The sequence below is a fragment of the Lynx rufus genome, unplaced genomic scaffold (assembly GCF_022079265.1).
Source record: "Lynx rufus isolate CCGP_SWC_20201006 ecotype Redwood Valley unplaced genomic scaffold, mLynRuf1.p SCAF_15, whole genome shotgun sequence".
Taxonomy (NCBI): Eukaryota; Metazoa; Chordata; class Mammalia; order Carnivora; family Felidae; genus Lynx; species Lynx rufus.
Window position 1 is genome coordinate 41,722,074 of NW_025814829.1, and position 16,996 is coordinate 41,739,069.

Genomic DNA, 16,996 nt, shown 5'->3' on the forward strand with positions numbered 1-16,996 from the left:
GATGAGTGTTACCATCAAAGCTGCATTCTGGCATCCATTAGTCACCAAGTGCTTATTTTGAGAATGGTTGCTATCATCACTTACTCCCTACAAAGGTGCCACCTAGTTACTTTTGTTTTGGCAATTATGGGTTAAATACATTCCTGGGTTCAGTCCTGCTTAAGCTTGCTAGTTCTCTATTTTAAATGCACAGTTGATACAAGAGTAAAGCTTTCATTGAAGGAATCTTTCAAAGCACTCCTTTTTATTCTTCTTTTTAATAGATGAAACTTTTTTCACTGCTTAGCTATGCTTTTCTACCCCTGCCCTACAAAGCTGTATCACATTGTAGTTAAAGACTAGCGATTGAGAACTTACATTCTTAAAATATTGTTCTCTTTAAAGATATCCATTTGACTATCATTCCTTACTGCCTTGTCATCATCTTTTTAAGTATTTACTTCCAGCTCATGGAATTAATGTCAATCTAAAGAGACATTCCACTAAGGAGTTTTTTCATTATTAATATCTCATATGAAGATCCTGTTTGTTTGTTTGTTTCTATGGCTTTTTGAGTCCATTAATTCCCTAGCAGAGAACTCCATAAAGGATTAACAAATTTGTTAGCAATTGTTTGATAGGAGAAAACAGTTGGACTATTTTTTTTGTTTCTTATTTTATATGTAATTGCCCTGCATATATCTCTCCTAGAACTTTTCCTCCTTGTGATATGTCTAGAATTCACCAACTTAGAAACAGGCCAGAGGATATTTAAAATGCCTTTCCCAATTTACAAAGAGGAATAGAAGATGGAATTTTAGGTTCATTAAAAGAAACTACCTATTGCAATGACTATATGTTAAGGACTTGTCAATGTATGCTGGCCATAGTTAGGAATTCTATATTACCCATATTTGTATCACCAATATCTACAACAATTACAGGCCTTCTTTTTCTTTCCCATTCTTTTTCTCCTTTATTCTCTTTCTCCAGTTGAGACACAGGGTTTCGTAGTCTAGGAGAGAGGTGAAAGTAGAAATGTGAATTTGAAAGTGATCTGAATGTAAGGTGATATTTAAGACTATGGACAGAAGGGGGCTACCTTGGATGAGTGTTTGGCAAAGAAGACTATTCATACTTAAATGAAATAGTCAGTAGGATAGAAAGCAAACAAACAGTGTATTTTGAAAGAAGCCGAAAGAAGTGACTCAAAAAGAGGGGAGGTGGGCAGCTCTGACATATGCTTATTAAGAGATAGAATAAAATAGGGAATAAGAATTGTCCACTAAGTTTGACAATATGACTTCAACTGTAATTAGAGTGTTTGAGACAAAGGCTGGATGGGAGTGGGATGAAAAAAAATGGAAATGAAGACAAAGATAGTGGCTGTAGATAGTTCTTTTGAGAGATATGACTGTATAGGAAAGCAGGGAACTGAGGAATAGCTGGAAATTTTAAATTATAGTTATGTATATTTTACATAGTGGGCAATTTTAAAATTCATTTACAAGCCAATATGAATAGTATGACAAAGAGAAAGGGTGAAACATGATGAAATGAGAGGGAAAACACTTGCAGGAGAAAAATGGGTGAGAAGGTTGGCTCTACTGCTCAGTTTGGTCATGAGTCTTAGCTGCATGGACACTTGCGTTATAACGTCAGTGGAAACAGTGTTTACATGCAGGTGCACATTGTAGATTGGTGATGGAAAGGTGAAGTAGGGCTCGTCTGATAAATTCTATTTTCTCAGTGAAATATGAGGAAGGTGAAGTGCTTGAAGTAGGAAGAAAATCTATAAAAGGCTTAAGGAATGAGAATCTATAAAGTCTTCATTTAGGAAACTGGAGACTAGAACTTGTGACAAAGTCTGATTTGAACATTGGTCCACCAGGGGAAAATAGGCAAAACTGTTTTAAGCACACTTCCTACAGGGAGCCAGTTTTTGATGATTTATCAAGCACTATGTCTTCATATACGGGCCTTAGTGCTTCAGCTCTCACTCACCATTATTTCCTACAGTGATTCAGACCCCTAGAAGTTTCTTTTATCTTCTTGCTCAGTTCATTCATGTGTTTAAAAACATTTTTCAAATTATATTTTATTTTGCATTTCCATTTGTTTGTGTAGGAGGAGAGTTTTGCAAGTGTTTTCAAGAGAAATAGATCTCTGAACTTCAGTTTCATCATTTTTAAAGTCGAATAATACTATCTACTTGTGGAATTGTGGTTAAGAATTAGACATTATAGGGGCTCCTAGGTGGCTCATTTGGATAAGCATCTGACTCTTGATTTCGATTCAGGTCATGATTTCCCGGTTTATGGGATCAAGCCCTGCCTGCATTGGGCTCCTCGCTGACAGCATGGAGACTGCTTGGGATTCTTTCTCTCTATCTTTCTCTCTCTCCTCCCCTCCCCTGCTCACGCACATGCACGTGTTCTCTCTCTCAAAATAAATGAACAAATAAACGTTTAAAAAAAGAATTAGGGGATGCCTAGGTGGCTCATTCAGTTAAACTCAGGTCATGATCTCACAGTTCGTGGGTTTGGGCCTCACAACTGGCTCTGTGCTGACAGCTTAGAGCCTGGAGACGGCTTGGGATTCTGTCCCTCTCTCTTTGCCCCTCCTCCACTCATGCTCTGTCTCTCTCAAAGTTAAATAAACATTAAAAAATTAAAAAAGGATTAGATATTATATGTATAAAATGCTGGCCCATAAAAATAAAAATTAAAAAATGATATCTGTATAGTTGTAATTATTATCACTACTAGATAATTTTTTGTCTGTAGAATAAAAAGACTTTGCTACTACTCTGCCTTTTTTCCTAAATAAGGTTAGCTTCTGAAATTGTATTTAAAAGAAATACTACTTTTTTTTTGCAACTTTAATGTGGCACAGTGTTTCTAAGTTTGTGTGTGTGTGTGTGTGTGTGTGTGTGTGTGTGTGTGTGTGTATCTTAATGATTTTTTTTTTTTGTATTTTGGGTTATATAATGTTTTTAGGATCTTGATAATGTAATACTCAAGAAAGAAAAGACTTCAAAAAGAAAACTTATTTCCTTGTGAGACTTTATTCTTATCACACTAGAAAAATTATAAATTTGAAAACCCAAATAATAACACTGAGGAAAAAACAAGGAGTAAAAAAGCCAACACATAATTCAAAAGGGATTTTGAAAACTGTCACATTATTCATATTCTCTTTGTCTACAAACATGTGGCTGAACACTACAATGTTTTATAGTAAAGACTTCTATGCATTTAAGTAACTAAGAAATGCTAAGTAAATACTTTTAGTGTACATGTTTTTTTTCCCACAAATTAAAATAGCCATGGCCATACTTGGTGTTCTCTAAAGGAATATAGATACTATGAAAATCAATGCTCAACTTGTAAAGGAGAAATATGAGATGTTGACATAGTGACTCTTTATTCAATATCTTCCTCCATGTTGGTCTGATCTAGGGCATGTGTCTCTCTTTCAGGTAGTAACCCATATTCATTTAGGAAAGACTCCACATCCCCAGCAAAAAATTCTTCTGCAAACTGTTCAGAAACACTAATAAAATTGCTTATGAGTTCCCCACCTTTGTAGACAAGCAGTGTGGGGAGTACATCTGAGGAAAAGCGGTCCCTAGCACCTGTATTAGAAGCTTTTATTTTACAAAACTTGACCATAGGGTATTCAACTGCAAGGCATGTAAAGCTACTGTTTAGAGCATCACAGCCCTTAATGCCATCTTCATAAATGTGAACAACAATTGTGGTGATTTTCTGCTCCTTTTCAATAGTTTCCAGGAATTGCTCCCCAGTTTCCAGCTCATACACAAACCCATATCTAGGCCCAAAACTCAGCTTCTGGTGCATATCCTGCATACACTGTCTCCGGTATTTACGAAGGCAATTTTCATCTTCTTTGTCCCGGTGGATTAGTTCATATTCTTGAATGCTCATCTAGGAATAAACACAAGAAATGACAGAGATCATTCAGTCAGAATTTATATGCTTTAGACACAAAAGCATATAGACTCAAAGTTTGCATGTGCTATTTTCTCCCCCTCATCCTACCTCACTCGTGGTGTGAAGGCCTTCTCCTTGACCACTTTTAGTCTTTGTTCAAATGTCACCTTCTTTGGCTACACCACCTAACAGAATGCCCACCCTATGCTCTCTATTCATTATATTGGTTTATTTTTCTTCATAGCAATAAACACTACCTGAGATTGTGTTGTTTATTTATTTATTTAATAATAGTTTTTATAACTGATAGGTCCCATGGGGCAGGAATTTTGTCTCATTCATCACTCTTCACTATCTGCTGTAGTGTCTAGAATATAATAGGAGCTCATAACTATTTCATGATTAGAGCATGCCTAAATATTGCTGTGGAGCCACGAGATGATCACCAGTAAGAAATGTGCCGCTGAACTACCCATCACTTTGGGTAAAAAAATCCCAGCAAGTTCTACCCTGGAGTGGCTTTCATAAAAAATAAAAAGGTATAGACACAAAATCTGAATGTGTCACTCAAAAATGCCTTTATGTTTCTGATGCAGTCTGTTGAGAATTAATATATAATGAATGGTATACACTGGTTTAGAGATAATAATCCATAAGGTGATATATTCCACAATGGAAATCACTTTATGGGTTTTTAATTAATATGATTATTATTGTTATTGTTATATAGATAATGCATGCTAATTATAAGGATTCAAAAATGGCCTAAAAGCTAAAGGAAGGAAGGAAGAAATAGTGAAATTTTCTCACTCTAATATTCTGAGTTTATCTCCATTAACATTTTAGAGATCATCTTTTAACATATCACATGGAAATACACATTATATGACAAGTAAATTACTGTGATCTTTTTGTTAATGCTGCTTTAAAAAAATCATGATACCTTAAAAAAAAAGTGGTTTATTCTGCTTATCTTCTTTCTCCTACTTGGAAAAAGGAAGTTGAGATCTCTCAACCAATCCCATCCTTCCAACTAACCAATATTGTCAAGTTGGTGAGTGGCTTTCCCTACTTTTTTACACACATGTTCATATAATCATATAAGCATAAAAATATATGCAGTGATGTGGTTTTTTTCCCCATTGCTCTAGAGAATGGGATTGTATAATTTACCATACTCTGTATCTTGCTTTCTCATATTATAGAACTGCCTGTAAGTCAGCTCATGTATTTGTAACTAATTCTCTTAATAGCTGCTATACATTTTTTAATATGGAATATCTTCACAGGCATTCACTTCATTTCCTGTTTTTTTGCCAATATAAATACTATAATATATATTTTTGAAATATATCTATTTTATAATATCTCTAAAGTGATTCTTTCAAGTAATTTTGACTAAAAACATTGTAAGTTATTTATTATTGATTTCTCCTTACCTTTCTGCTGAATCTTTCTTTTGAGTCTTTGTTATCTCTACTCTGAGGAGAAGACATTTGTCTGAGAATCTCCTTCTTGCTTGGTGGAACTGAATCACTGTCTTCACTCTCTAATTTAAACTTTCTCCAATCATTTATTACTCCTTTGGGTCCTGAAATAAAATAAAAAACAAATTGTTTTCCTTTTTATTTTCAAAACGACTGTTTATACAACTTAAATTTGTATTAAATATTGCCATGGGAATAGACTTGTCATCTTCTGCATCGGAAATGAACATCTTGTTTTGGCTAGAAATTTTTGACTGCCCTGCTCATAAAAATGTTTTCCCAAATTAATCTTGTTAAGTGGGTTATGGCTAAGAATTTTTCTGAAACATCTACATCAATGAGAATACAAATTATACACTTTGAACTATTGGCAAAATTTGAGGGTAAATTTGTTAGAAATTAGAATGTAGAGAGAAACTAGAAAAATGACACGTTTATTAATAAGAAGGAAGCTTCAGCAATAAACTAAAATTGGCACCCACTATTAACAAAGGATACTAGGATTATTAGGGAAATAAATTGAAATGATATAAAGATCCAGAAAACAACAATAATAATAGCACATACAAGACAACCAGTGAGAGTAGACCTGATCTCAATTAACATAACCAAAATGGCTTTAAGAAAATTATTACATAATCATCCAGTTCCTTTTAAGATTTTAAGAACCTTTTACAAATGTAGAAAAGCTGGGATTTGAAGATTTAGGAAAAATTAATAAAATCAAGGATGATCCAACTGGAATTCAGATGTTTAGTAGCCGTGATAAATAATAACAGTGTTTGGAAGGTCTAAATTCTTGAAAATATGGAGTTTTAAATATCCTTCACTAAAGATTAGCCCTATCTATACTTTTAATATTGTATTATATATGTGGATATACTCGCTTTCTCCCCCATATTTCTAATAATTTTTAAATTTATATAATATATTGGGATGTCTGGGTGGCTCAGTCAGTTGAGTGTCTGTCTCTTGATTTCAGTTCAGGTCTCTCTCTACCTCCCCCTCTGCGCCTCCCCTGCTTTCTCTCTCTCTCTCTCTCTCTCGCTCTCCCCCTTTCTCTCTCTCTCTCTCAAAAAAATAATAAAATAAATATACATATACATAATATACAATATGTACTTTTAATATAAAGTTACTTATATTAAAAATTATATTCAGTCAATCACTGTGTTCTGTTTACTTGTATAGTCTTCATCTTCTAGATATGTTTTCTGTCTATGCAAAATATGCATGTGTATAGCATGTGTTTATATGTGCAGAAAAGGGCATCTTTTTCTCTCGTTATTTTTACAGGTGGTAGTATATTATACATACTTTTTCTCACCTTGCTTTTTTAAATTCATAATATATCTCAGAAATTTTTTCATATACATACATAAAGAGGATCTTCTCTTTTTTAAAAAAATGGGGGCATGGCATTCCATTGTGTAGATGTTAAATTGCTTAAGTAGTTTCTTATTGATGTATATTGTTGCTTCCACATTTTTTTTATGATATATGATTCTGAATGAAGAACCTTGCACATACATTTTTTTTTTTCTATCCATGCAATTCTGTCTATAGGTTATTGTAGTAAAATTGCTTGGTCAAAAGGCATATACATTTCTTTTTTTTTTTAATGTTTTTAAATGTTTTTATTTATTTTTGAAGGAGACAGAGAGACAGAGCATGAGTGGGGGAGGAGCAGAGAGAGAGGGAGACACAGAATTGGAAGCAGGCTCCAGGCTCTAAGCTGTCAGCACAGAGCCCGATGTGGGGCTCGAACTCACAAACTGTGAGATCATAACCTGAGCTGAAGCCAGATGCTCAACCGACTGAGCCACCCAGGCGCCCCTAAAAGTATATACATTTCTAATTTTGATACTGCTATACTACTTTTAAGGAAGTTGTGCCAATTTACACTCCTACCAGTAATATATGAGTATGCCTCTTTCCAAAGTGTGTTATTAAACTTTTTACTTTTACAAACTGTATGAAAAAAATGTATCTCACAACAGTACTAATTTCATAAGTGCTATTTAAAATTTTTTTAAACATTTATTTATTTTTGACAGACAGAGAGAGACAGAGGCTGAGCAGGGAAGGGACAGAGAGAGAAGGAGACACAGAATCTGAAGCAGATTCTGACGAGCCTGATGCAGGCTCGAACCCACGAACCGTGAGATCATGACCTGAGCGGAAACCAAGAGCTTAATGAACTGCACTACCCAGGTGCCCCATAAGTGCTATTTTTAAAATGTTTACTTTTTAAGTTTTGAGACAGAGAGGTAGAGAGCAAGCAGGGGAGGGGCAAGGGACAAGGACATAGAATCCCAAGCAGACTCTATGCTGTTAACACAAACCCCATGTGGGGCTTGAACTCACAAACTGTGAGATCATGACCTGAGCGGAAACCAAGAGACAGGTGTTTAACCAACTGAGCCACCCAGGTGCCCCAGTGCTGTTGTTGTTGTTGTTGTTGTTGTTGTTGTTGTTGTTGTTTTAATTGACCTATCTTTTGCTCATTTCTCCATTTGATTGTTGCTTTTTTTCTTACTGATTTGTAAGAGCTTTCAGTATATATTAGGAAATTAACTCTTTGTCAATTGAATTACAGCTGGTTTCCCCCAATTTGTTAAATGCTTTTTGGAATTTGCTACTAATGACTTATCAGACAGCAGACATTCTTTCTTCCCTTTCTCCCTTCCTCTCCTCCCTCCCTGTTTGTTCATTGGTGCCTTCTTTCCTTCCTCCCTCCCTTCTTTCTTTCCTTCCTTCCTTCCTTCCTTCCTTCCTTCCATCTTTCCTCTCTCCCTCTCTCCCTTCTCATTTTTATAGCTGAATTTATCAATCTTCTTTTATGGTTTCTTGGTTCTGTGACATAATTAGACAGGTATTCTTCACAGTGTCATTATAAAATGAATTCCCATGCATTTTGTTAAGTACTCATGTGAATTTGGGGCTCCTGGGTGGCTAAGTCGGTTAAACATCCGACTCTTGATTTCGGCTCAGATCATGATCTCACTGTTAGTAAGTTGGAGCGCTGCATCAGGCGCTGATGGTGTGGAGCCCGCTTGGGATTCTGTCTCTCCTTTTCTCTGCCCCTCCCCACTTGTGCTCTCTCTCTTTCTTTCTCTCTCTCAAAATAAATAAAATTTTTTTTAAAGTACTCATGTGGGGGCGCCTGGGTGGCTCAGTCGGTTGAGCAGCCGACTTCGGCTCAGGTCATGATCTCTCGGTCCATGAGTTCGAGCCCCGCGTCGGGCTTTATGCTGACAGCTCAGAGCCTGGAGCCTGTTTCGGATTCTGTGTCTCCCTCTCTCTGACCCTCCCTCATTCATGCTTTGTCTTTCTCTGTCTCAAAAATAAAACGTTAAAAAAAAAAATTAAAAAAAAATAAAGTACTCATGTGAATTCATTCAACCTTCTTTCTAAATTTAAAGGCTCCATTTCATATTATTAAAAGACAGAGGAAAGTATTAATTTAATAAGGTTCAATAGAGTTTTTAAAAAACCCTAAACTGTTACTTTTACATATTTTTAAGATGTTATTTATTTTATTTTATTTTTTTTTTTATTTAAAAAAAATTTTTTTTTCAACGTTTATTTATTTTTGGGACAGAGAGAGACAGAGCATGAACGGGGGAGGGGCAGAGAGAGAGGGAGACACAGAATCGGAAACAGGCTCCAGGCTCCGAGCCATCAGCCCAGAGCCTGACACGGGGCTTGAACTCATGGACAGAGAGATCATGACCTGGCTGAAGTCGGAGCTTAACCGACTGCGCCACCCGGGCACCCCTGTTATTTATTTTTTTAATTGAAATATAGTTGACAGTATATTTATATTATATTTAATATAATTTATAATTTGTTATATATATTTAATATATGTACATATATTAATATAATTTATAATATAATTTAATATTATATTTAACTTAAGTGTAGTTGACAATAATATTATATTACTTTAGGGTTTACAAAATAAGTGAAGAGGCTTAAGAGGTACAAACAACTTTTTTTTTCTGAGAGGGAGAGAGAAAATCCTAAACAGGCCACACACTCAACGCAGAGCCCGACACAGGGCATGACCATGAGATCATGACCTGACCAGAAATCAAGAGTTGGATACTTAACTGACTGAACCACCCAGATGCCCCTACAAACCGAACTTTTAAACTTGAACCATGCTATTTGACTTTTAAACTCTTAGTAGAGGCATATACACAGTCGTGTACAATTTAACAGATTAGGAAAACAGGCTCTGGGTGAAATGAATTGAAGTCTTAATGTTTTCTGGAGGAATACTGAAATGCATTTAATTTAAGAATGTTTTATCATTTCTTTATATTTTCAGATTCAAAAAATTAAAATTAAAAACTCTACCTTTTGGTCTACTATTGTTTACAATTGCAAAGAAAGTTCATAGTGGGAGAAATTAGAGAGGAAGGAGCTTAATTATACTGTACATAGAAAGGTCTTATAATAGTTGGGCAGTAAGAAATTCTCAATAATAAATGTTTTTCTCATTCTTTGACCTCTAAATAAAACTGCTTAAGAGTATTTGACTTCACATTCATTTTTCCACTCAAGTATTTTTAGATGATTCCATGAAACCATTCAAATATATTACTTAAATTTCATACTGAATAGTGGCAATAAGAACATTAGAGATCTCCAGATTTAACTTTAATTTAATAATTATTATTTTCTTCTAGATTTGCTTACCTGTATGGGTAGCCTGTCCTTCAAAGTCTTCCTCCAAACTTTGGCTTTTGGCTTCTTCCATTTTAGGGATTAGATTTGATATAATCTATAGTATGAACAAAGAAGTAATGATTATATATGTATACATATACCTTTCTATGTACAGTATAATTAAGCTCCTTCCTAACTTCTCCCACTATGAACTTTCTTTGCAATTGTAAACAATAGTAGACCAAAGGTAGAGTTTTTAATTTTAATTTTTTGAATCTGAAAAAAAAAAAAAAAAAAAAAATATATATATATATATATATATATATATATATATGAGATTCTATTATTCTCCTGCTGCCAAGTTCCACAGTAGGCTAAGAGTTATCACTAAGTGATAAAGTGTTCAGTATGTTTCTGTCTGCCTTGTAAAAGGACATCAATGTAATGTTTATGTTATTAAAGATATTTTGACCTAAATATTTTACATAATTCATAGTTTGTTTTTACTTAAAGAGCCTTCAGTTTAAATCTATGTACTTAGTGAACATTATTTATTACATAGTTTTTTATTTTGTTACCAAATATCATACAATTATATCCCAATATTTTATATAACACTTTTAAAATTAATAATAATTATAAACTTACTATGAATACTATGTGCAGACATTGTTCCAATTACTTTATGTGTCAAAAATCATTTAATTCTCACATGGCCATATGTGGCAGAGATAATTGTTAATGTCATTTTACAACTGAGGAAGCTGAAGGACAGGGAGTTTAAGTTACTTGTCCATGATTGCATAGTAAGTGGTAGAGCAAAAATTTGAACCTAGATTTAATTGTAGAGCTAAATTTTAAGTCATTACACTCTTATGGAAGTTAACATACGGAAGTAGAGTCATTTTGTCAATATGGTTTGACAAATCCAACTTCTGAACTGGCATTAACGAATAATGATCTAAGAAACAGTGCTGTTCAAAAACTAATTCCATAACATCTCTCCAGACCATCAAGCAAGTTTTGGTGAAATCACCCAACAAGCAGATAACAATTAGTCACTATGCCTATAGAATTTTGACTAAATAAAATATGTCACAATATCTACCAAAAGTACATGAAGTTTTATTCATGGGAAACTCTTTGATGTCATTATATAGAACCTATTTATTCTTTGTTCACATCAAATCCAACTTATGTACTTAGTTATCTTTCCAACATCTGGAAAACTCTATTATACATACTAACACATTCCCTGCGGGGTCCGTATAGATGTGACTTTTTTGAAATTTTAACGTTTATTTATTTTTGAGAAGAGAGAGACAGAGCATGAGCTGGGGAGGAGAGAGAAAGAGGGAGACACAGAATCCGAAACAGGCTCCAGGCTCCAAGCTGTCAGCACAGAGCCAGATGTGGGGCTTGAACTCAGGACCCTGAGACCATGACCCGAGCGGAAGTCAGACGCTTAACCGACTAAGCCATCCAGGCGCCCCATAATTTGATTGTTTCTATCATTGTAGTCCTTACTCAGAATCACTGGATGTCAAAGGTCTTTGCCAATTTGATTTTATCCATTTGAACAAGAAAAGCCTTTTAAGCAAAGGCTGTCAAGAGCTCTTGGAGACTGTAGATATGGATTTTAAATCGTGTCTTTCTCATGTTCATGTAAAAGGGGGAATATAAGCAAAATAAATGGTTTGAGTCACTTAAAAAAAGCTATCAAGGGAACGCCAATTTATTACACAATATTTATGTAACTATAGATGTAATCAAAATATTAAAATCCGATGGATTTAGTAATTAAAAAGAATAAAGGAAAATGGAAATAAATAAATGTTAGTTAAAACATGCTACTTAAGGGACACCTGGCTGGCTCAGTCAGTAGAGCGTACAACTCTTAATCTCAGGGTGGTGAATTCAAGCCCCACATTGGGTGTACAGCTTACTTTAAAGTAAACAAACAAACAAATAAGCATTATATTTAAAAAGCTACTTAAGGGTGTCTGGTTGGCTCAATTGGTTAAGTGTCCGACTTCTACTCAGATCATGATCTCACAGTTTGTGAGTTTAAGCCCTGTGTTGGGCTCTGTACTGACAGCTCAGAGCCTGGAGCCTGCTTCAGATTCTGTCTCTGTCTCTCTGCCCCTTCCCTGCTTGCTCACTGTCTCTCTCTCTCTCTCTCTCTCTCTCTCTCTCTCTCTCTCTCTCTCTCAAATATAAATAAACATTAAAGCTACATAAACACTAAGCTACTTAATTACTTATTGCAATTACTTAAAAATAATTTTTGCATTTAAAAAAATGAATATTTATTAGTTTGCTTCAAAAGAACACTTCACAACAAAGTAATAGAAACTTTTTGATAACTTCAATAGTTCTTTAGTCCCTAGAGAAGAAGACACTCAACCAGACTTCCCCCCACCGCCCGCAGAAGTATAGAGCTAATTTGGGGTAACTACGATTCACGGTAAATACAATAAATACACAATAAGTACATTAAGACTATCTAAAGATAATTTTTATTTCAAATGTTGAAGAAAAAGAAGCATAACTTGCTTCTTGGCTTGCCTCTTGCCAACCTAGTTAGAAATCCAGTAAAAAAAAAAATTCATTTTCCAAAAAGACTTTTGCCAATTTGTTTACTGAAAAGATAATCCCATTACTTGGGGAAAACTTGATTCATTGATTCAATTAGTATATTTTAAGAATAGACTATGTGGCTGGCATTTCCATAGGCTCTGAATTACATGAAGAACAAAACTCTTCCAATATGACACTTACAAACACTAAGACCTAAGCCAGCTAGGTTGTCTATTTAGTAAAAACCAGAGCCCATCTTTACCTAATGCCTTCATTTGAGTTAGAGTACAAAGATTGATAAAATTTACTACTATTTACTACTAGGGAAACCAGTCAACAGATACAAATTGAAAGAAACATATTGAAACATATTTGCTGACACTGCTTGAAGATTCTGTAGAGGAGACACAAGTCCAGTATAATTAACTTATTGATGTTTTTGATCTACACTCCTATTAATAATATTCCCTGTCATCACCTCACTCTGGGGTTTTCTGATTTCCTCAAATAACTTATCTTTTTCAAAATTAGCATTAGTATCCTAAAATTAATTGAATTAGCATTTGGAAGGTGCTTAGATCCAGACACATAGTGAGTGTTATGTGAGTCTGTAAAATAAAATAAAAATATGTATTTTATATTTGTAATACAGTACAACAATCATTTAAAACATATGATCAGCATTTGGTTTGCAGTGGTATTCCTAGTGGTTAAAAAATTCCATGTCTGCTTTGGGTTAAAGGTTTTAAAATAACAATAGGATGTTTATAAGACTTTGGGTATTAATAAGCTCATCTGTGTGTGATTGAAAATTGGTGATAAAATAGGGTGAGAAGACAGAAAAGTGCTTCCATCCCCAAATTTTCTGTGGTTCAGCAGTTACTGTATTTTCCATCTTATGTATTATAAAAATCTGTAATGTTGTTCCCTTTTGATTTTAGATATATATACATGTTAATGAGACATATAGTTTAAAATATAATTTTACCAGGTTTGGGTTTTATTTTCCTCTTAGTGTAGGATTTTAATAGTAATTTAAAATAATGGCTGATAGGGAATAACATTTCTCACACTTTGCTCTTAAACTCTAACACCTCCCACAGTGATGATCTAGAATAGAAAGGAAGTGAGTAAAATTCTTAAACGTTAGTTTAAAAAACTCTTTAAAAACCCCAAATCTACCCCTAAACTATTTCATTATTATCATTATCCTTGTTCACATGATACTGTGATGATGACATCTGTTAATCATTTTAAATATATTGACCTGATCTAATCAGACTATCTAGTTTACAATTGACTTGTACATTCTCAGTGTTCTGAAGAAGAGCTTTGCCTTCAATACTAACTATTGTAGTTTGCTGGTAGATTTGCAAAAACTAGAGTCATCTCCCCACTATGCTCTAGATTGACTTCTCTCCTAGCATCCACAACAATTTTTTTAGGACTTATTTTTACATTCCTTTTCCTCCACTACTGTAAGCTTTTTTGAGGACAGGAACAAGTTTTTTACTTGTTCTTGTCTTCTTATAATTGTTTCACATGTTATAAATACTCCATAAGTTACAGCAGCCATTTAAAAATTTTTTTAAATGTTTATTTTTGAGAGAGACAGAGGCAGAGGCAGAGAGTGGAGGGGGGTGAGGGCAGAGAGAGAAGGAGACACGGAATCTGAAGTAGGCTCCAGGCTCTGAGCTGTCAGCACAGAGCCCAATGCAGGGCTTGAACTCACAGACTGCAAGATCATGACCTGAGCCGAAGTCAGACACTCAACCCACTGAGCCACCCAGGCACCCCTACAGCAGTCATTTTTAAAAGAAACCACTATGTGCTAGATACTTTATAGATACTGTTTTTATTTCTCAAAAAATTATTATCTTCATTTTTCAGACATGGACTCTCAGGTTTCAGGAGATTCCGTGACTTGCCAAAGCTCACAGAGCTTGTAGCAGTAGATAGAGCCAGGGTTCAATCCGAATTTGTCTGACTCTCAAACCTCAAAACTCCTCATTTTTTTCTGTTCTTTCATTACCTCAATAAAATGCTAAAAGGAATGAATGAATTAACCAAATAAATCAGCCTAATTTTTTATAGAAGCATTAAAACCAAGATGAGAATATGAAAAATAATCTATCAATAAGCTACCATGTTCCTAAATTCCTTGAGATAGTAGTTACTTGAATGATAAATGTCTCTGTTTTGCATTAAACCTCACTGATTTATGCTGAGTGTAACAGCATAAATAAATAAATAGTATAAGTAAATAAAAACAAGTGTAATATGCAATAATATGTCAGTTCTGTATCAAACTGAAACTAGAAAATGCAAAGTTATGGAAACATTATACTTAGCTTTGTATGGAGATTTGGCCAGCCAAGTGATATTTCACTCATGGGATTCGTATCAACCGCTTAAGAATTAACTGTATACTCCAAAGAATGGTATTTGAATTTTTAAATGTAATTGAAACAACAGTCTTTAAGATCAATTTCTAAAATTAAGTCTGTTTGCTTCTTAGTGCTATTATTATGTAGCTCCCCAAATCTTCTCAATGTGTGGCATATATTTGAAAACTAACACTTCAGTCTTTCAAACTGTCTGCCTCTTTTCAATTTGTCAGAAATCACATAAACATAACTTCCTGGTATCTTAGTCTGCTCAGGCTATTTTAACAAAATACTATAGACTTCTGGGGCAGAAATTTATTTTCTCACAGTTTTGTAGGCCAGGAGTCCCAGATCAAGGTTTGGCAGGGCTTTCTGGTGAAGCTTCTCTTCCTGGCTTGCAAACAGCCACCTTTACTCTGTGTTCTTGCATGGTGTAGAGATTGAGTTCTCTGGTGTCCCCTCTTGTAAAGACACTAAATCTATGGATCAAGGCCCTACCCTTGTGCTCTCATTTAACCATTACTTCCTTCCTTACTAATTAGTATCTCAAAATACCATCACAGTTAGAGTTAGGTCATCAACATGAATTGTGGGGGGCACAATTCAGTCCATAGCCCCTGGTTCTGTTTTGTGACAAATTATCTAAATTATGTAGATGCTGGCTGTTATTTCTGAGTCTGCCTAGCCTGCCTTTTCCTTAATTTCTGAAGCCTTGCAGCCTCTGGATTTCTCAGGACTCACCATCTATCGTCTAAGAATTACAATTAGTGCAATGAGGCATACCTAGGATTAACTTGTCCATTTTTTTGGATTCTTCACTAGTTCTTTCCCTGCTTCTAGACCCATGTTCCTGAGATAACATAGAAGGCTCTATAAAAATATAGGGCAGGAAGCCCCTGCATGCCAAATAATATAAATGCCAGTTATTTCCTTGGCCAGTTTCTGGGTTGCACTGATGCCCTAAGGAAAGTATTGGTGTCTGTACTAACTACAATAGAATGTAGACTATTCAGGCATAACAAAGAATGAAATCTTGCCATTTGTAACAACATAGATGGAACTAGAGAGTATCATGCTATGTGAAAGAAGTCAGTCAGAGAAAGACAAATACAAAATGATTTAACTCACATGTAGAATTTAAGAAATAAACAGAGGCTCCTGGGTGGCTCAGTTGGTTAAGCTTCCGACTTCGGCTCAGGTCATGATCTCCCAGTTCGTGAGCTTGAGCTCCGCACTGGGATCTGCCCTGACAGCTCAGAGCCTGGAGCCTGCTTCAGATTCGGTGTCTCCCTCTCTCTCTCTGTCCCTCTCCCACTCGTGCTCTCTCTCTCCCTCTCTCAAAAATAAATAAATGCGAAAAAAAATTTTTTTAATTGCTAGGTGGAGAAAAATCTATAGAAATTCTGCTTCACCTTCACTTCTTTTTTGTTTAGTTTTTATTTAAATTCCAGTTAGTTAACATACAGTGTAATATCAGCTTCAGGTGTTCAATTTAGTGATTCAACACTGGCATACAACCCCGGTGCTCATCACAACTGCCCTCCTTAATCCTCATCACCTATTTAACCCCTTCCCCCCCTCCTCCCCTCTGGTAACCATCAGTTTGTTCTCTATAGTTAAGAGTCTGTTTCTTGGTTTGCCTCTCTTCTCCCCCACCCCCGATCCATGATAGTTTGTTTTGTTTCTTAAATTCCACATGAATGGAATCATGAAGTATTTGTATTTCTCTGACTGACTTATTTTTGAAAGAAACCCTGATTTTGTGCCTTGATTTGTGCTTTATTAAGGGTGTCACTCTTACAGGGCTTCACATCCTACCCTTTTCTACCTCTAACCATACATCTCCTTAGGTCTGTGCTCTCCTGTTTTCCAAGGTGACTGTGAACTAATCTGATCAACTAAGCCAGGCTAATGTTCTCACCAATGC

The 16,996-nt window shown here is 35.1% G+C and overlaps 1 protein-coding gene across 1 annotated transcript; it reads right to left on the reverse strand.

Moving 5' to 3' along the window:
- Positions 1-3,303: 3,303 nt before the first annotated feature.
- PDC (phosducin) lies at positions 3,304-10,193 on the reverse strand. Its single transcript, XM_047076421.1, has 3 exons — positions 10,133-10,193; positions 5,375-5,526; positions 3,304-3,929 (listed from the first exon to the last, which is right to left on the reverse strand). Exons 1-3 carry the CDS (start codon positions 10,191-10,193, stop codon positions 3,405-3,407), a joined length of 738 nt encoding a protein of 245 aa, XP_046932377.1. The 3' UTR covers positions 3,304-3,404.
- Positions 10,194-16,996: the final 6,803 nt, after the last annotated feature.

Bases quoted from the DNA above. Each gene is read 5' to 3' on its own strand.
- PDC (XM_047076421.1), bottom strand. From the start codon at position 10,193: ATGGAAGAAGCCAAAAGCCAAAGTTTGGAGGAAGACTTTGAAGGACAG. The intron at 5,527-10,132 runs GTAAGCAAATCT...ATTTTATTTCAG, and splicing joins AGGACAGGCTACCCATACAG to GACCCAAAGGAGTAATAAAT. The intron at 3,930-5,374 runs GTAAGGAGAAAT...GTTTATTCCTAG, and splicing joins AAGAAAGATTCAGCAGAAAG to ATGAGCATTCAAGAATATGA.